This window comes from Gadus chalcogrammus, chromosome 4, assembly GCF_026213295.1.
Source record: "Gadus chalcogrammus isolate NIFS_2021 chromosome 4, NIFS_Gcha_1.0, whole genome shotgun sequence".
NCBI lineage: Eukaryota > Metazoa > Chordata > Actinopteri > Gadiformes > Gadidae > Gadus > Gadus chalcogrammus.
Window position 1 is genome coordinate 25,271,760 of NC_079415.1, and position 20,672 is coordinate 25,292,431.

A 20,672-nucleotide genomic window follows, 5' to 3' on the forward strand; every position below is an offset into this window, starting at 1 on the left:
GCATTTAAAGACAACTCACCTTGCTGCTTTCGTGTTATTGGGAATTCCATCGCTCAACGTTACCTGTGAAAAAATAACTTTTCACTTAGTCTTTTTGAAGCCGCCTTAAAGTTAGGAGTCTAACTTATGGAGTCTTAACTTTATGTATTGATGGAAATACCTAGGTCTATAGACCTCAGTGTTTTGTAGGCTTTTCCAATGGCAGCATGTGTGATATGATCAATTATTGTTGGGATATCATTTGGATGTCATTTGAACAGATATAACGTCAATAAGTAAATTTGATCAATGGCAGCTGTTCCTAACATTGAGATTCAAAGCCACGAGAGCCATATATTGTATGGTTGTTAGCAGAAAAAGTTTGATCCCATTGAAAACAGTGAAGTATAATTATAGACGGGCTGATACAATCGATTGGTTTGATCACACACACTTAGTGAGCGGTCCTTGGGAACACAGGGCCAGCTGCATAAAGGAACCAGAGTGAAAAACAAAAACGATTAGACACTAAATGCATCAGTGTGAGAACCATGTCTCTATCTGATGCTTTATCACTTGGCTGCATCTAAAACTATTCACTTCATACACTTCATTTTTTTTGTTCTAGACAGGTACAACAAATGAGTACAAGTATATGCACCCATTCTGAGCCGTTACCATTTGATATTTAACACAATACTTCACATCCCACTCCACAGCAGATATTCAGCTTTTTACTCCCAGTTCATTTAAGCATACCCCTGAAATCACTCAATAGGTTTGACTTTAGAGCAGGGGTCTCAAACTCAACCTACCTGTGGGCCGCTAGAGGTAGAGTCTGGGTCAGGCTGGGCTGCATCAATTATTCAACAGAAAAAAGGAGCACAACTGACCCAATCTAAGTTAATGATTGGGCTATCATTAGATCATGTTGGCTATGGTATCGCTGACAACACGGGACATTTCATAGCGGTTGGTGGAAACCGGGACATTTTAGCGTCCTTTGGCTTTTGGCGGGACTCAGGACACGCAACTCAAAATTGGGACTGTCCCGGCAAAACCGGGACATCTGGTCACCCTATCACAAGCGATAAAAAAGCGTGGCAAGCCACTCAGCAAAAAGGTGCGTGCCACACTAACACTAAACTTTGATGCAAAGTAGGGGGCCACAAAATATCATCCCGCGGGCCTCAATTGGCCCCCGGGCCGCGAGTTTGAGAGCCCTGCTTTAGAGGGTTTGTCGTGTTAGCAATCGGTTTTTCCAACTTTAGCCCCATCTTTCTATTACGACTACGATGAGCTCATGAGGGTTGAAAGGTCATGAGTATATACACCTGCTTTTGATACTTCAGGTTCTGTGTCAGGTACAGAACAAACGCTTCGACATTAACCACCACCACGGCTGTCCCTGCAGGGTTGCTGTTGGACTTTCAAAAGAAATAGCACACTTTTGCCTTCCCTGTGTGCGAGCAAGGTCATGTGCAGACACCAAACCGAAGGCCATGGACACCTCCTGGAGATTATAACACAGTAATGTTGTGTTCACATTTTCCCCAAACACTGATTACGGCTCATTCTAGCAGTAACAATCCCAGCCGAGGAGAGAGCGAGAGAGAGAGCGAGATTCACACAAATCTCAGAAGATACTGTTGCTTTCTCTGATGAAGGTAAAGCTTTTGGTAGGGCACTGAGAAGAGGCTGAGCTTAACTTGAGTCCCTTTGCTGCTATTCAAAAGTTAGACAAACATCTTTGTTTAAAGGGTAAGTCAGGTACTTTGCTTGTTTAAACCTGCGGTCGAGCCTCGATATCCAGCGACAGAGGAAAGGAACCACCCCTGGATAGGGTCTTGGTCATCATTCTCCGTCCGTCCGTTGCCCCGGAGCTGTCGTTTTAAGGGTGGGGGTGGGAGGTAGTGTGGGGCTGCAGCCATGTTGCGTAGGCTGGTCTGGTTGATGATGGTCCTGGGGACCGGCGGCATGGCTAGGGCCTGTCCGGACGAAGACATGCCCAGGGAGCTGGTCCTGGCTCTGTTCAAGGACTGGGTGCTGGGGCGGATGGGGCTGGAGGCCCCGCCAGTGGCCCCTGCGTTACCCCCGGGCTGGAAGGGACCCAGGCGGCGGCCAGGGAGGTCTAGCAGCGCGGCGGTGGCTGAGGAAGACCACAAGCAGGACCTGGATGTCTCCCAAGTCATTGTGTTCCCCAGCTCCGGTAAGACAACAGTAAAGTTTTTTCCACAAATCCAGCCTGAGTGGGTTGTTAGAAGGTCTCAATAGATAGCACGCATAGGCCTGTGATTTAACATTTATTTATTTCTCCTTGGAATCATGATGCTTTCAAGCCTCTTGTCTCAAAGGAAAACGTAATCTAGCTAATACTCATTGTACGTGTGTTGTTCGTTGCAAATGTACAAATACCATAGAAAGAGTAAATGTTGATTTAGCTAAGGACATGGTTACCCGTGGCTACATTTGATTTCAAAACATTGGGACAAAAGGCAGCGCTTTAACGCATCGATTGTTAATTAAGACGTTTGTTTGGTTGTCAATTAAATAGATCTTATTTAAAAGACGACTAAAACACCCTTCTCCATTGCATATGATTCATTTGGCAGACTCGCCGTGCGGCAGAACTGAGGTGAGGGATGCTGAAACGGCCACCTTCCACTCGTATCATTTCCAACCGTCCGTCAACCCCCAGGAGCTCTTGATCACTTCGGCTCACTTCTGGTTCTATGCCGGACCGGAGTCCAACTCCTCCAGCCCGCTCTACATTCTGAACTCAGGGCAACACCCAGACCACTTGGCCGCCGTTGCTCTTGCATTGACCAGCTCGGACGGCTGGGCCACGTATGATCTGGACGATCACCACCGGCCAGCCAAGGTTTACTCTGGGCCGCTTACGCTGGAGGTGCGCTGTACCAACCGCCTACCCCTCATCGAAGACCCGGATAAAACTCCTTTCCTTCATCTCCGTGCTCGCCGGCGGGTTTCCGGTCGTTGGCCACGCCACGCGATCCCGTGGTCCCAGTCCGCCGCGGACCTGTTGCAGCGGCCCTCTCAGCAGCAGCCGGAGTCTCGAGACTGTTGGCGGGACGCAGTGGAAATCAGCTTTGATGAACTGGGCTGGGGAAACTGGATCGTCCACCCCAAGGTAGTGACTTTCAGCTATTGCCACGGTAACTGCTCCGCCCCCGACCGTGGCACCGCCCTGCTGGGGATCAAGCAGTGCTGCGCCCCAGTCCCGGAGTCCATGAGGTCCTTGAGGATCACGACCACTTCGGACGGCGGGTACTCGTTCATGTACGAGACTCTGCCCAACATCATACCTGAAGAGTGCAGCTGTTTCTAAACAGACTAGGCAGAAAACTATAAAATGAAATAGGCCGTGCAGTAGTAGACTACTATTGGGAAATCAGTGTGGGCTAATGCTTCATCCCCTCCCAGCTGAAACTTTATAGCTCACTTATTACACACTTGAAAACTGTTCTTGTCGCTCGTCCTTCCCACATTTCTGCAATGATGCTTTGCTACAATATGCTTGTATGTTATGTATGCAAAAATAAAACACTGAAACTGAATATTTTGTCTGAGCAACCTTGGGGGCAGGGAAGGCAGACCTTCGGACGACATACCACTTCACAGCCCTTTTACTTCGTCAAGCTGTCCATTTTAATCAAATACATGTCTGACAACTGCACTTCATGGCCTTCATCATGCCCATCTACCTCTGCATATCTTGCCAAAAGGTATTGGTCTGTCATTTGGTTGTTCTGTTAACCTTGCCCTCTTAAAAGCAACACCAACAATAGATATTAGTCAATGCCACCCATGAGAAGGTCTGTCAAGTCAGACATTAAGGAAACCTCAACTTTGATTGCTCAAAGTGTTGCAAATAATGTTTGTGTTTGGGACAACAGACACTTTCAAACACAAATCAAATGCATTCAAATGCATTTATTAACTGGCCGTTAGAAAGTTACAAAAAAAACAATTACAAAGCCAAACCATATTAAAAGGGAATGTTGTACCATGTGTAAAGTATTCTTTAGTCAAAAAAATAAAAAAATAAACTGTTGACAACTTTACAATACACAAACCAGCTCAAGTTCATCACATTCCAGACAACTAAAAGTCTTATTCCCAGCAGGCCTCGACAGCAAGACTCCATCAGGTGGACAACCAGATAAGCTACAACGTTGGGGTTTTAAAATGCCCATCAACATGAAGTCAGATGGAATCTGCACATAGGCTGTTATGGGGGTAAAGACTGCAAGACAAACGGGTTAAACCATCAGGAACCATTTGTATAACACATACACACACACACACACACACACTTGACTTAAACCTGCGAAAGCCAGCATCGAACCAGAAAACGTTAAAGTGCCACAATTTCTTCTCAGAAAAGTAGGTAATTACCAAAAGCAAAACAAAAAATAAGACTTAAAGCTCAACAGTCAAAGGCCAACATTTGCAATAGTATGGTCTTGTCAACTCGAACAAAACACTGTCCAGTCATTGTAGAAATAGTTTCAAGCTTTTCCCAGGTAAACATCTTAAATTTGAGTTTCTGCGTAATACAAGGAGTGGCTTACGAATCCACACACGCATATTGGGTTGAAATGTAAAGTGGTGACAGAATATAACTCATCAACTGTCACCCACACAAAATCCCCACCAACCCACACATTTGAAAGGGAGGAGAACAAAAGAGCAGAACCTTGAACCCCTTTCAAAAAACAAAACTTAACGAACAAGGCAGGGGACCCCCATAGCGGTGCCAGCGGTACAGAAGATGACCCTGGCTTCAACATGCAAGCAGAGACCGTGCTCTCACCACAACACTCCTGAGACAACAACGGTTTCTTTGGATTGTATTTGTTGTTTGGGCCTTTAATACAGAAACACACATTTCCCTCTCCCTCTCACACATTTCCCTCTCCCTCTCACAAACATAAACACCTCTCCCTCACTCACACTTTGGTTTTCCCGGCTTGTTCGACATTTCTCCCCTCTATGGATGCGTCCTTCCGTTCGGGGCCCGTGGGAAGCCGGCTCAGGCATGGACTCCTGGAAAAAAACAGATCATCCATTAGGACGGCAGGTATTGTGCGATTATGCGATTAATTTGATCCAGAAACATAATTATTGTAATAACCTGTGTTCACAGTGTGCAACCCTTTCAATAGGGAATGAGGTAGGTATATCCCCCTTACCGGCCACCATAGCTTCTTTAAGGTAATTGGAGGGGGGGGGGGGGGGGAGACCGTTGGTCGTGATTTGCAAACGGCCTTTAAATGCTACTCACTGCACCAATGATCATCAGCAACTCAAGATGTAAATATCCCCAAGCGCTACCTTTCTCTCCACCCTCGGCGCGCCTCTCCTCGGCGAGGTTGTGCCGGTTCTGCACGGCCGCTGTGGGGTCCGGTCCCCCGCTGCCCCCCTGGCCCACCAGGTCCAGCTGCAGCTGGGCCTGCCTTATGTGCCGCCGCAGCCGCTCCAGCTCCTGGCCACCACCGCCACCCTCCACCCCGGGACTCTCCCGCCCAGAGTCCGCCAGCGGCAGGAGCCCAGTCCCGGCCTCCTCCTTGGGCCGGTCATGCTTCACCGTGGCGTGGTAGCCTGGGGGCGCCGAGGCTCCTCCTCCTCCTCCTCCTCCTCCTCCTCGGGCTGGCCTGGTTCGGGACGCCAGGGTGGCCCTGCGGCGGAAGGTGTCGCGGAGACCGCCAACGCCGAGGTGCACCATCTCCAGGAGCGTGAGGAGCAGGCAGAGAAAGGACACCACGTACATAATCAGCAGGAAGATGGTCTTCTCGGTGGGCCGTGACACATAGCAGTCAACCGTGTGGGGGCAGGGCAGACGCGTGCACACGTAGTCCGGCGCAACGCGGAAGCCGTACAGGAGGAACTGGCCGTAGAGGAAGGCCATCTCGAAGGCAGCGCGGGTCAGCAGCTGGCAGGCATAGACCTTCATCAGGCCGTCCGCCTGGATCTGACGCCGGCCGTCGTGCTTCTTCTCCGGGCCTGCAGGAGGAGAGACAGGAGGAGGAGCCCAGAGGAGAAAAAAACTGAGACATACTGGTTAACTAGGGCACACTGCAGGCAAAAAATAACCACCACAGCAGCCTGTACATGTTGATTTCATTACACAGAAAGTCATATTTTAACCGTGAAAATGTGTTTTTTATTAAAATTCTCAGACAAATGACTCCTGATTAACTCACAATGACGTCATGTCTACAGCCAGGCATTAACACGACTACCACTATTCAAGGTAGGTTCGAGTCCTACATGGTAACCCCTGTTTAGAAATGAATGCGCTCAAGGTATTACAACACAGAGGCTAAAACACACTGACAGGCGTCAAGTGCAGCCCCTAGTACCAATAGGAAGCGCCCCTAGCATCAACAGGAAGACCCAGGCCTGCGAACTAGTCAACTTTCAGTTTTCAGCTTTCAAAATGCGCATTTTCAGGGGCGGCGACACTGAGCAATAGGACAGTGGCGTTAAGGGTCGTGGGGCGGGGCGCCGCTGGTGTGGGGGTTGTACATAGAAAATAATAGGGACGACTGTTTTGACGCGCGGCGGTCGCCGGCGGTGTACTTTAGGCTTAAGGCTCTTCCAATACAGGCGTCCAAACAGCGTGTTCACATTATATTGTGGTCCGTCATTGAAAATAAACGTTTTTAGCTTAGCAAGCTAGAGCACCAACCGCGCTGCCTCCCTTCTGCGTACCATTGTCCGCCTTCGCCTTCTCGGGCTCGATCTCCTCCTCCATCATGGGGTCCTCCTCCCCGTCCTCCATTGCCTCCTCATAGTTGCGCGCGGCCCCGGAGGTCACAATAGGCATGCGCTTGCGGGCGCGGCGGGTGGGCTGGTACTGGGGGTCACCCATGCGGGCCACCTTGTGCGTGGCGAAGCCCAGGTACATGATGGTGGGCGTGGTGATCATCAGCACCTGGCGGAGCAGGAAGAGAGGGAGGAGTCACATAAACGTACACTACTGTTCAAAAGTTGTGGCTAAATCAGACAATTTCAAGTTTTCCATGAAAACTCACTTTGATTTAACAGTTTTCAGCTGCGCTAACATAATTGAACAAGGGTTTTCTAATCCATTGGCCTTTTAACACGATAGCTAAACAACGTACCATTAGAACACGGGAGTGATGCTGGCTGGAAATGGACCTCTGTACACCCATGTAGATATTCCATTAAAAATCTGCCGTTTCCAGCTAGAATAGTCATTTACCACATTAACAATGTCTGACTCTTGACTGTATCTCTGATTAATTTAATGTTATCTTAATTCACTTCATTTTAAGTGTCCCCAAACTTTTGAACGGTAGTGTAGTGTTGGGGGGTGGGGGGGGGGGAGGGAACTGTTACGCAGAGCGGTTAGCCTCCCCGGGACTCACCTGGAAGACCCAGAAGCGGACGTGCGAGAGCGGCGCGAAGGCGTCGTAGCAGACGTTCTCGCAGCCGGGCTGCTGCGTGTTGCACACAAAGTTGCTCTGCTCATCGTGGTAGATGGTCTCTCCACCCACCGCCGTCAGCACGATGCGGAAGATGATGAGCACCGACAGCCACACCTTGCCCACAAAGGTAGAGTGCTGGGAGATCTCGTCCAGCAGCCGCGTGAGGAAGCTCCAGCTCATGGTGCCTGAGCCGCGGCCCGGGGGCTAGCTTGGGGCGCTGAGAAAGCCAATCGGTTGACACAGGGAGTTAGCAGGGAGAGGGAAGGGTACACTGATGGACCAATAAAAAGAAAGACACAGACAGACCGAGAAGTGAGGGAGAGACAGACAGACCGAGAAGTGAGGGAGAGACAGACAGACCGAGAAGTGAGGGAGAGACAGACAGACCGAGAAGTGAGGGAGAGACAGACAGACCGAGAAGTGAGGGAGAGACAGACAGACCGAGAAGTGAGGGAGAGACAGACAGACCGAGAAGTGAGGGAGAGACAGACAGACCGAGAAGTGAGGGAGAGACAGACAGACCGAGAAGTGAGGGAGAGACAGACAGACCGAGAAGTGAGGGAGAGACAGACAGACCGAGAAGTGAGGGAGAGACAGACAGACCGAGAAGTGAGGGAGAGACAGACAGACCGAGAAGTGAGGGAGAGACAGACAGACCGAGAAGAGAGGGAGAGAGACAGACAGACCAAGAAGAGAGGGAGAGAGACAGACAGACCAAGAAGAGAGGGAGAGAGACAGACAGACCAAGAAGAGAGAGAGAGAGGAGACGGACAGACCAAGGAGTGAGGGAGAGAGGAGAGACAGACAGACCAAGAAGAGAGGGAGAGAGGAGAGACAGACCAAGAAGAGAGGGAGAGAGGAGAGACAGACAGAAGAGAGGGAGAGAGCGACAGACAGATAAGAGAGGGAGAGACAGAAGAGAGGGAGAGAGAGACAGACCGAGAGGAGTGGGACAGAGCACATAGGGCCTCTATAAATAGTCAAATCTCCTAACCTATATGCCTCCTTTCCTTAACCTTTGTGAAAAACATCATCGAGGAGAGATGAAAAGGTGCTTATTTTCTAACATAGGAAATGCCAGCACTGTTTAAAATGATTTCGACTCCACTTTTCCTAACCGTCATTGCGCGACACCCAGTATTGCTGACCTCTAGCATCTCTAGTGAGGAACTACAGTTTTCCGAAGTTGAACTACAACAAGCGCTCTATCGATCCATGCGTTTGTCGTATTGATTTAAATCAGGTTGTCGCCAACAGTGAGAATCACTTACGTCAGACTTGGCCAACGGGAATATTATGGGCCAGTTGAATCCCAATTCACATATGAAAAAAAATTAGGCTCAACTTATGTTGATGTTGATATTAACTGCCCCCAGTAGTCTCTTAAATCTGAAGTCGACAGTTTATTTTCTTACGTTGTATATTGTGTGCTTAATAACCAGCAATGAATGAATACATTTCAAATACTGTTTCTGGAATTGGTATCCATTATTATCAATTTTATTTTCTTCTCTTCTTCTGCTTTAGTCTGTAAACTTCGTCGGTGGCATGTTGCTTTAAATATTGCCATCGTAAAGGATTATGTGACACCACTATCTCCTTTCCTTTTGTAAAGGTTGCTCAGGAGTAACCAATGCTAAAGGAGGGTTAAAAGGATACATCGAGGCTCCTTTCCTAAGCATTTTTTGAATTTGAACCAACTTTCCTTCAAGTACTTCCAGGTGATCTCGTTAGGAAATGAAGTTTTCTATGCAAAAAAGAGAATTCGTAGAGGCCTATAGTCTACGATATAGGAATCTACATCAGCAACAATGTGTCCGACAGCATGTGATTACCAGAGGGGGCACCAATGTTTGTGTTTGGAAACAGATTAACGGGATGCAAAGGTGTCTTGGATGAACATTTATAATGCATGAAAACCTGATAATTTTAGATTAAAGTTGTCGTCTTTTCCAAGTGCTTCCTTAACCTCATGAGTTCAACAAAAGTTACTCAAACACTATTTGTCATCACAAGGGGAGTGGTGGATCTTTAGAAAAGGAGGGGGAAGAAAGTCAACACTTGCTCCGAGTTCTCGGAGCAGCGAGAGGCAGCAGTCCACCAGCGAAGGCTCTAATCCAACATTCCTTCATCTTGTTGCCATGCTGACCTCAAACTGCCAATGCCGGAATCAAAGAGGAGGCTAGCAGGTCGCAGCTAGTCGCAAATGGAAACTTGGTGTGGGTTTAGGGCAGGTGTCATGATGCCTTGTATAATACACAACAGGCCTTTATTCATATAGAGAGATTACGACTCTGAAGAAAAGCTGTTGGACCTAGTGAGCTGTTGGGACAGGCCTTCACACTCAGTTACTAACATGAATAACTGATTATAGAAATTAGGAGTGACAAGGTTCTTATTCAAAACAAACAAGGCCACCACACAAATGAACCGCAACTGCTCATCGAAGCATTTACCGAGTTTGCATTGCAAGTCGTCGTTAAAACCACAAAACACTACCGTCTTTATGACTACCAAACAAATGGTCTCCACAACTTCAAGTGCCCACCATAATAGACCTGATCCCAGGTCCGACGGGCCGAGGTTTATAACCCATAACTAAATGATGCGATTCCTCAGCCAAGGAACTCCCAGCCAAACCACAACATTCTCCAGCTCTTCTCAACTTTACTCATCTTTTTAATCCTCTCCTCCTCCTGGCATTTAACCGAGAAGCACAAAACCACTGCGATTCCAGTAAAAAATAATAATGAAGCCTAGGTTGGCAGCATCAGTTAAACAAATCCTCAACGCATCTAATGGGAGAAAAGTTCAAGTGATGTGGTTTTTCCTGATCTGGTCCGATAAACAGAACTGGGCTTCGCAGATGGCCTGATGGAGCCTCTCACGGTTTGTAGTTATGTGGATAACAAGATAGCCAATTCTATTTTGATTAAGGGAGCATGTCCATTTATAACGTCATCCTGTCCATACCAAACTCAAACAAATGGAACTTCCAATCAACTGAACCACTAAGGGTGGTTTTCCGTTACCAGTCCCAAAAACTGCATCTCAACATCAGGTACATTCCACAATGTTTTGGAAGCCTCGAAGCCTAAGGAACCAGATTGTTGTTTAATGACACAATCATACAATAGAATAATCCAATAGACAAGTAATGACTTGAGTTAAGTGATGCTAACAATTGTTGGTGTGAGCTTAATGTTTTGTAGGGACCTTAACTCAGCATCATAAGTTCAGACACATTATGTCTTCGTTCCATACACAAAAACACACACACACACACACACACACACACACACTTTGATGGGTTTTAGATATATCTTACACAAAAGGGCAACCTGTTATGCACGCCTTTGAATCAAATTACACATTTCAATGCAACAAAAATGCTTCTGCCCCAATGCCAAGGACTGATAACAAGCATGCCTTCAGGATTCTTTGTGCTTGATTAATTGTGGAATAAGTAAGGGATAATGCCCGACGAGGTGTCCATTATCAGGAATTAATGGACGACGTGGAGGCGTGAACCGGCCTCCGCGAAGTCCACCCGCTTATACCACGGTCACTTACCAACGGTGACCAAATTAAGACCATTAATTTATATTTTCATGCGTTTTACAATCTGAATATAAAGTTTTCCACAAAACATACATTTGTTTCCCTGGTTACGCCTGAGGGTCCGACTAAAACCCGGAAACACCATTACACGCCCGTTGGGTTCTCATGCAACGGAAACGTTGTTCACTCCTCCAGTAATTAGGACGGACCATAGCTACGACCGTTGCTATGGTTACTACTATTTTAGAGACGATACGCCAGCTAGCGCAATAATTGAGAACGGTAAACAGACAATTTGACGGAACTACTTGTCCAGTGGGGTGTTCCACAAAGCCGGTTTTATCACATAACCGGGTAAGTTAACCCAGGGTTTGCTGTAACCCTAGGTTTTCCGTTCCAAAAGGATCACGGTATGTTAGTTGCTATAGCAACATATGATCTGAATCAAACCTGGTCGGACCAGGTTTTGCGCAGGTTAAGTTTGAAACATAACCCTGTTTTGGGTATTTCAACCGGCGTTAACCGCAGATTTCATGTGTTCACAATGGCAAGCCCTTTTGATGAGAGAACTGCTCATATCAGAGCGCAAATTATACGTGCATTAAGACCACGGCTCGACATCTTGGCATATTGGATGACTTTTTGCTGGAGTGGAGAGATATAGATTCTCGCGCAAATCTTTAATATATTTAAATAGCCTTACATAGCCAACACTACCAATCGAGGACCTGGCCTCAGTTCACTCCAGACTATTTGCGTAGCCCTCCGTTTTTTTCAAATGGTAGTTTTATCTAGGCTATAATGCTGGAGATGCTGAGCACATCACAGTCGTTTCAGATGACCCATCCAAGATTTGTATCGGCCTCCTATCATACAAAGAGCAATATTGTCTGAGTACTATGCCGAGAGGCATTTACAACATAAAGTATAAAAAAGTCCTAACGGACTTGCATCCACTGGAGAATGTTCGATCGTAGCCGGCGGCTTCACAAGCACTGATCCATCTTGATCTGTGAAGTTGATGAATTGTCACTTTTAGGTTTTCTACCCAGTTACCAAAAAAGAAACATTTGGAATAGTATGCGCTGTGGCAAGCACACGGTTTGCATGTGTTACTTCGAAGGCAAAAAAAATCTAAAATACAAGAAAACACAAAAACCTACATTCAACCAGTGTGGGGTATGGCCCATGACTCTCTGAGGTGGTAGGTACCTCCAGGTACCCCCTCCATGCCAGGGCGCCCTGAATTTATGTTTATTAACAGCTCCTCCACCAGGGTCAAGACAATTTGAGGGCCAGATCCAGTCTGCCGACTGTCGGCCTTTTCACGATTGGCTTAAAAAAATGGCTTATTTAAATTTATACCAATACGATGGTGGGAAAAGCTTACCAGTTTGTATGTTTTTTATACTTCATTTTTATACTTGATCCTCTGACCGCTTGGAAGCAATCGGAGTACATATTGTTTTAAAAGAAAGGGGTTATGTGGTAGGATCTTTAAGAATGCTTAACTGGGATATTTATATATTCATGGCTCAAATATTAAGGATCATGCTTTTGACGTGTAACTAACGCATTTACGCGGTCAGCGATCCGCTGCCAGGCTTTGGTTCTCCGGGTTCCAGAGGTTTTAGCGTTCCCTTTTCTTGTGATAATGTCCTTCTCCTCGTCATAGCTCTCCAGGAGAACCTGGGGTTCCATTTCATTGAAATAAGCGGCCCGTTTCGCCATATCGATGAGGGTTTCCATGATCCATACATCACGTCTTTTTAAGTTTGGCGTGGACGCGCACAACCCTGTGTTAACCAACCCCGAGTTGATTGAACTAATGCATAACCGCTGCTGTGGAACCGAAAACTCTGGGTTGGTCGGCACAGGGTCAATCAACCTAGAGTTCAGCGTTAACTCAGTGTTTGTTAAACCTCCGTTCGTGGAACACCCCTCAGGTGTCCGTATATCAGGAGTTAATGCACACCCTGCATCCAATCAGAATCGAGTATTCCCGCAGACCGTGGTACAAGTAATGATGCCAAACAACGCCTTTGTGTTTTTGGAGCCTAGACTTGATACCCTTTAAATCTGAAAAAATTGTTAAGAAAAAAAAAAACATCACAAGTTTGAACAAGAGCACTTTGCTGTGAACCTACACAGCTGTGAAGTAAGCCAACACCTCTTTCCAACCGCATACCACATTCATGTCTAAGCCAATATTAAAGGTCATTACTCAGACATTGGATAGCAAACGTTTTTGTGGGGTACTTTTGACTGGGTCATCAATACGCACGTGTCTTGAGTTCTGTTGATTTGCGAGAAAATCAAACTCGCAGGCCCATAAACTTTCAACAAACTCATCATCACACATCAAACCTCTTCCACACCACCTGAAGTCCTCAACAGTTTTTAAATTTTGCTGCTGACTGGTACGATGAAGACGTGTCGAATGAACTGCATATAAAAAATTGACACAATTGCAAAAGCCCCACCACAAAGGCTTTGCAGGCGGGCCATTATTATAATATACTTCTGCAGTATAGAGTTTGGACAGGGCAAGGCTAATTCAAGTAATTTAATCAAAGGACTTTAATAAGCCATCAAATTGAAGATGAGTTATCTTTCAAAGGTTACCTAATACCTACACTTTTGCCAGACTTATCGGCGTCACACAGGCAAGACCTTTGCTCTTCCACGTGTGAGGGAAAATGTTTGTTTTCCTTTAATGTGCATGTATTTTTAGAGTGTGTGAAGCCTTCTGGAAATGCAGTTCTTACGACACGTCTCGGCCACCGTAGACTGGAAATAAACCTGAACTAAGTTAGCAGATCTAGCGGCTTGAACAGCAGCTACAATTCTAGATAAATGGAATACACCTATATACAATTACAGAGAACCATTCCTGGATGCATGAATCGAACCCGTGTCTTTGCGATCAGGACCACCCGCCTGTCATCCTTTGCTGCACGTCCACCCCTCTCTCCCATACCCCCCTGTATATTTCAATCGCTCATAAAGCCTAAAAATGCAGAAAGTAAACCTGAAAAAAACAAAAAAAAAACATCCAGTCCCACGCAAAACAAACTACACTTAACTGGAGAAGTCCTGGTGGAAAATGATGGGGAAAGAAGGGGGGGAATATGTGAAAACACCACGGATCCACATTCCTCCCTAACCAGAAGCAGAGCACCGGGCTGCAGGACGAGAACATCAAGCCCAGCATGGAAAATAAGCTGCACTCACGAGTTCAAAATAGTCCCCGATGTATCAAATGGTTGTTTCCACAGGATGTTTTCTTAAAAATTCAGTAGGCTACACATTTAAATGGAAACACTTGTTAACTTCAGCAACAAGGTGAAGCGCTTCAACGTATGGGACAAGTATCAGACAGTCCGAATTTACCCAAGAAAAAACTGCAGGAGAGAGATGTTGGACGATGATGATAATAATAATAATAGTTGAGCTACTATACAATTGTTTTCAATAGGCTGAAATAGCAAGTTTGGAAGGACACGCCGTGTTAACAACCACAGAAATTAACGCAGCCTACTACCTGTGGCGAATCGAAGAACAAACGTGGAGAAGTTCCCGGTCGAAAGGCATACAAAGCTCCAGTAGACCTCCAGAAGCGGGTCGAAACGTCCTCAACAAGTCCGCCGACTTCCTCCCGGATCTAATTGATCCGCCGGCTTTTGCCAATTAGTCCCCGTCACCAGCACGAGCCACATTTAATATTAACCCATTGGACGCTTCGAGGCGGAACACCCACGTGAGGCCGACCACAGGGGTCGCTACTGAACCGAACAGTCCCGAATCGCGTCCCTCCCACATGACCACGTCATTTATCCTCTCCCCCCCTACCTTCCAAGGAGGCCTCCGCGGACACACACACACACACACACACACACGCGCGGACACACACACACGCGGACACACACTCACACGCGGACACAGGGGCGGCCCCAGCACATTTGGCGCTCTAGGCGAGCTTCACTCCTGGCGCTCCCCCCCCCTCCGCAAAAAAAAAAAATAAAAATAAATAAATAAAATAAATAAATAATAATAGTTCGTTAATTCCCCACGAAAACTGAATTGCAACCTTGAAAAACTGTTTTGCCCTGTAACTGCATTTCTTTCACATAAACACAACAACGATCGCAACGATGAACAAACATTAATTCAAGAATAAAATCCACAGAGGAAAAAATTGCGCCCCGGATGGCTTTTGCCTCTTCATTTTCTTGATTTCGTTCTTGATTCTCGATTCTTGAAAACACTCTAACCAAACGCCTTATAGTACTAGCATGTTCTGACGAAACCAAGGAGGTAGGTTCCCCTTCCGTTTTCGATTTTTGGCTCATTTTACCCTAATGTTAGATATTTTTTTTTTTATGTCAAAATATTGGTTGGAGATATAGAAGGGGCGCAAAAATATGCGCCAGGAGGGAAAAAAAATATAATTGTTTTTATTTATTTAATTTTTTTTCGGGCGCATTATTTAGCGCTCCCCCTCTAGATGGCGCTCTAGGCGGCCGCCTAACCCGCCTGTAGGGAAGGCCGCCCCTGCGCGGGGACACACACACACACACACACACACACACACACACACACACACACACACACACACACACACACACACACACACACACACACACACACACACACACACACACACACACACACACACACACACACACACACACACACACACACACACACACACACACACACACACACACACACACACACACACCCTTCCCACATGTTTACATAATTTCTCCCCCCACCCCCTTCCAAGGAGGCCCAGCAGTGTGAAACCAGAGAGCAGCTAGTGGGCTACTGTTCAGCATCACTAACATCTGGAATCTCAATTAGCGCCCAGAGAAGGCGGGGCTTTTACTTTGAAGTACCTCATAGTGTGAATATTGGGCGTGGCAATTTATCCGTAATATTATACAAGCTGTAGTTTGCCACTTTCTTATGATTATATAACGTGCTTATATTATATTGACCTTGGGTGCCTTGAAAGGCGCCTCTAAATAAAATGTATTAATATTATTATTATATGCCTTGATGGTGTCTTCAATTTTGCGTTCAAAGAACCCCTGCATACATTGCAACTTAGATGTTAAAATTTGCTTTACAGAGACCGTCGTCTGTAATAGGGATTAGATTATTACACAAAATGTAGCTAGACGTTTATAAGAAAAACCTTTTTAATACAGGAAGGCATTCAGTGGTGAGGGAGTCTACAAGGCATGGAGTGGGAGGTGGGGTTTGGGATTGACAGAAATATTATAAACTTGCCTTCCTCATCCCCATCTTCAAACCACTCATCCAAGGTCAGGTCGGGGGCAGCATCTCTAGCAGGGGGCCACATACTTGCCATTCCCATGCCACATAAACTTAACATGTTAATCTAAAACCCCCAACTTGTTGATTCAAAACACTTGACTTGTTTTGTCCCAATCAGTTAAGTAAATATTCAAGAGTTCACTATAGGCTGTTCTCATTGACTTTAGTCCCGTCCATAGCTTTATGTTTCTCTTTTGTCTATAAACAAACCACCCATATAAAGTATACAAAGTGAAACGCTGTTCACAACGATAACATTTCATTTTATTCATCACACATTGTTCTCGTATAGAAAAATATACTTTTGTTAGAAATTTCAAAAACAATTTGATCCAAATAAATTACGGTTACTGAAGGCGACGGACCTCATCATCCTCAACGGAATTACGCTGTTGCGACCGCCACGCCCAACACAACAACACACCCACTCGCTCGCACCAATAACCGCTCACTCGCTACAGAGCTGCTCTCACTTTGAGGAAACCTTTTTTTTCACGTGATCCTGCATGGGTGCCGAGGTTACGCCCAAGGTCACCTTCATGGTCACCGTGACCGCGGGTGACCTTTTGACGAGGGAGACGGCATGGCTTAGTTAGGCATGCATGTGTGCCTAACTCTACTCGCACGCGCGCACACACATACGCATTGACACGCACGCCCTCCCACCCACACTCAGACCCCCCGTCAGCCAGAGAAGGTTAACGTGTTTCAAAGGCACAGCTTTAAACCAAGCTTTAAAATGTTTTAATATGATTACGTCACATTGCGTAGCGAATACAACAGCAGCAAAACACACACACACACACACACACTCAAAACTAACACACATCCACACACTAACACACACTAACACACACACACAGGCCAACTCAGGAGGTGGCGGGGTCGTGCAGGGTGGTTGCGAGTGCGACTCCGAACATGGTTTCCCATTGGTTGCGGACGCAGGTGAGCAGATGGGCGGTGAGCTGGGGGGTCTCGGAGCGCAGGCTCCAGGTCCTCTCCTCCTTCAGCGTCTGGGTGAGGGCCACACACACACATATACAGGGACGCACACACACAGAGGCAAACACCCACCCACCCACCCACCCACCCACCCACCCACCCACCCCCACACACACACACACACACACACACACACACACACACACACACACACACACACACACACACACACACACACACACACACACACACACACACACAGTTAAACCAGCAGCCCACCCCAACCTGTCGCAGACTAGTTCTGAGGTACAGTCACTGTTCGTAGTAGGATGCAGTTCCCGGAGTGAGAAAAATATCCCAAACTAACTGAAACATACCCCTTTCCCGGAAGTCCCGCCTTGTCTCTCACCCCTAAACCCATGTCAATGAAAGTCCCACCCTCTCTCTCGCCTCTTGACCCATGTCAGGGATGGGCAACGGGCGGCCCGCAGGCCGCATACGGCCCGCATCCTCACTCAGTCAGGCCCACACATAATAATAAAAAAAAAAGGTAAAAAATCGATGTTACAGAAAACTCGGTCAAGAAAGATGAGAAGAATTCATAGAATTCAAAGGCAAACCCATGCGACTATTTAGCTTAGAAACTATATCAGTCATTAAAGATATCCACTTAAGTCGCCACTACAACTACTACAACTGCAATGAGTATCATGCTTGTTGGGTTTGAGTTCATTGAGTTGTTGCACTTAATGTTGCGCCACGTTTTTCAGTTTTGTGACATCATTGAATGATGATGTATGTGATCCCTTGGCAATGATAAAATACTGACCATTCATATGGCTGTTTGAGCATGGAAAACATGAAATTAATGTATGTTGGTTCAATTAACATACCGTAAATAGGTTATGATTCTGGAAGATTTTTTTGGTAGTGGCCTTCCCCAAAATGCACAAGAATACAGGAAATCATATACCAAATTCAAAATTGTGTAGCTTCTCTCAGCTCACGTTTAGTTGAAGTGTGCAGTCATGTGGCCCTCTGATGGTTATGATGAAAAATGTGTCCCTCTTTATCATGAAAGTTGCCCATCCCTGACCCATGTCACTTAAAGTCCCGCCCTCTTTCTCACCACTAGACACATGTCACTGAAAGTCCCGCCCCCTCTCTCTCGCCTCTAAACCCATGTCAATGAAAGTCCCTTCCTCTCTCTCACCACTAGTACCATGTCACTTGAAGTCCCTCTCTCTCTCACCGCTAGACTTATTGCTGAAATTCCTGCCCTCTCTATAACCGCTAAACCCATGTCAATGAAAGACCCGACCTCTCTCTAACCGCAAGACCCATGTCACTGTAAAGGTGCATCACACCAAACGTGAAGGGGCAACAAGACCCCATACAAAGTGAACGTAGAGACGCGAATCGGGCAAATTATTCGCTAGAGAAAACCGGCGACAAGTTTTGATTTGTCCACAAATTCGCTTGAGTTGAAATATTTGAACTTTGCCGCGACATTCACTTGATGACAGACAATCTGCGTTCAAAAGCGTGGCCACCGAGAGACATGTGTAACGTAACAGCCAATCAGCGTTCAACCGGCCAACCGTTCCCTGCAGTGCAGTCCGAGGTGAACCGCAGCAAATTCGCCTGACAAAACTTGCACAGCGACAGTTTATGTGTCTTTTGGTGTGAACGCACCATAAGACCCGCCTCCTCTAGGGCTGAACTAGTAACTGATCTAGGAGCTGTTGGACGGACCCACCTTCTCCAGGGCTGAACTAGTAACTGTTCCCACCTCGTCGTACAGCTGAATGTCCATCCTGCATGCGTCAGAGGGCCAGAGTTTTGCCGAGCTCACGCAGCTGATTGGCTGGCTCTCCAGGACGATCGCCGCCCCACTCGATGGTTCCACGCTGTCATTGGCTTCGAGGGTCGCCGGGCTCTTACACCATTGGTGGTTTTCGTCAAGCAAGTAAAGCGTCTCCTTGGTAACCAGTACAGTCAGTGGAGTCCAGCTGTTGTCTAAAAGAAGAGACAAACATGATTATTACTCATTTACAGTTTATTTTTATTGTTTAAATTTCACAAATCCTGAATCCTGCTGAGCACTGCAGCATTCAGACGTCCGTGTTCGCAGGATAGTGTGATCAGGGTGTTCGGCAGCAGGCCCAAAGGTTGTGGGCTGGGTTCAAACCTCAATGTGGCCGATGTTTAGCGAACCTTTGAAAAACCTTTGTGGTGTGCCAAATATTTTTTATAATTGTAATAATTTTTAATAACATCTTTGTGACAACTATGTCAAACCACTGGGGTGGGTGGGCGCGGGTTGGACACGTGTTCAGCGCTGGCCGGCCTCCACAACACGTGGCTGAACTGCATGCTGCGACATGCTGCGCCAGCTTCCCTCTACACGTCTACAGCTGTGTAGCCGACGGCCGTGTTTCTAACAGCACGCCCTGGAGGGGGGGAAAACAATGCTTGTCTCTGTGTGTGTGTGTGTGTGTGTGTGTGTGTGTGTGTGTGTGTGTGTGTGTGTGTGCACAAACATCTGTTGTCTTATCAGCTGCAGTGTCTGCGTGTGTATATCCATGCGCACACACACACACACACACACCCACACACACACCTTGGAATAGGAACGCTAGCAGATAGAAGAAGTGAAGATGACCGTCTTCTGCTTCGGTTTCGTCTTCACACACCAGAGGCCTGGAACAAGTTATACCATCAATACATGATCACTTTACAACCAATTTACTACCTATACACACACCAGATGCCTGGCAGGAACAATTAATACACGACTTTGATTATTAAAAATCATGACACCATTATTACACAAATATATTATTATTACACAAATACACTTCCAATACACTATTATTACACAAATACACTAGCAATGCACTATTATTACACAAATACACTACCAATACACTATTACAAAAATAAACTATTATTACACAAATATACGACCAATACACTATTAATACACAAATATACTAGCAATATACTATTATGGCATCATTAATACACTAATCACACACACACACACACACACACACACACACACACACACACACACACACACACACACACACACACACACACACACACACACACACACACACACACACACACACACACACACACACACACACACACACACACACACACACTACCAGAGGTGGTGCTGGGGGTGGAGGCGGGAGTTGGAGATAGACTTCAGTTTGCTGCTGGACTTCGGAGCCAACTCACGTACTACACCTGATAACACACAACACAACATTATAACGAAGGATGGGGATCATTATTTATTGATATCGATACCATTTTCGATACTCCTTAACGATCCTAGTCTTTATCGATACC

General features: G+C 46.4%; 3 protein-coding genes across 4 annotated transcripts in view; 1 reads left to right on the top strand and 2 right to left on the bottom strand.

Moving 5' to 3' along the window:
- The first annotated feature begins 1,286 nt into the window (after positions 1 to 1,286).
- Positions 1,287 to 3,926, top strand: LOC130380370 (inhibin alpha chain-like). The gene is made up of 2 exons (XM_056587548.1): positions 1,287 to 2,188; positions 2,592 to 3,926. The coding sequence occupies exons 1-2, from the start codon at positions 1,909 to 1,911 to the stop codon at positions 3,326 to 3,328; spliced, it is 1,017 nt and encodes a 338-aa protein (XP_056443523.1). The 5' UTR covers positions 1,287 to 1,908; the 3' UTR covers positions 3,329 to 3,926.
- LOC130380369 (gap junction gamma-1 protein-like) lies at positions 3,598 to 14,926 on the bottom strand. Of its 2 annotated transcripts, none has more exons than XM_056587547.1 (5): positions 14,563 to 14,926; positions 7,398 to 7,728; positions 6,718 to 6,940; positions 5,338 to 6,006; positions 3,598 to 5,049 (listed from the first exon to the last, which is right to left on the bottom strand). In XM_056587547.1, exons 2-5 carry the CDS (start codon positions 7,635 to 7,637, stop codon positions 5,036 to 5,038), a joined length of 1,146 nt encoding a protein of 381 aa, XP_056443522.1. In that variant the 5' UTR covers positions 7,638 to 7,728; positions 14,563 to 14,926; the 3' UTR covers positions 3,598 to 5,035. The 2 variants fall into 2 exon arrangements, with proteins under 2 accessions (XP_056443522.1, XP_056443521.1); XM_056587546.1 differs by having other exon boundaries at positions 3,599 to 5,049; positions 7,398 to 7,674; positions 14,563 to 14,923.
- An 858-nt stretch (positions 14,927 to 15,784) lies between these two features.
- stk11ip (serine/threonine kinase 11 interacting protein) overlaps positions 15,785 to 20,672 on the bottom strand; it is a 55,120-nt gene continuing 50,232 nt past the window's right edge. Inside the window, exons 24-27 of the mRNA XM_056588372.1 lie at positions 20,483 to 20,567; positions 19,930 to 20,009; positions 19,099 to 19,325; positions 15,785 to 17,377 (exon numbers count right to left, since the gene is read on the bottom strand). Of these exons, the coding sequence (XP_056444347.1) occupies positions 17,234 to 17,377; positions 19,099 to 19,325; positions 19,930 to 20,009; positions 20,483 to 20,567 (536 nt within the window). The 3' untranslated portion in view covers positions 15,785 to 17,233. The remainder of the gene's footprint in view (positions 17,378 to 19,098; positions 19,326 to 19,929; positions 20,010 to 20,482; positions 20,568 to 20,672) is intronic.

Excerpts from the sequence above, each read along its gene's own strand:
- LOC130380370 (XM_056587548.1), top strand. The coding sequence starts at position 1,909 with ATGTTGCGTAGGCTGGTCTGGTTGATGATGGTCCTGGGGACCGGCGGC. Across the intron at positions 2,189-2,591 it reads CATTGTGTTCCCCAGCTCCG|ACTCGCCGTGCGGCAGAACT; the intron begins GTAAGACAACAG and ends TTCATTTGGCAG.
- LOC130380369 (XM_056587547.1), bottom strand. The coding sequence starts at position 7,637 with ATGAGCTGGAGCTTCCTCACGCGGCTGCTGGACGAGATCTCCCAGCAC. Across the intron at positions 6,941-7,397 it reads TCCGCTTCTGGGTCTTCCAG|GTGCTGATGATCACCACGCC; the intron begins GTGAGTCCCGGG and ends CTGCTCCGCCAG. Across the intron at positions 6,007-6,717 it reads GAAGGCGAAGGCGGACAATG|GCCCGGAGAAGAAGCACGAC; the intron begins GTACGCAGAAGG and ends CTCCTCCTGCAG.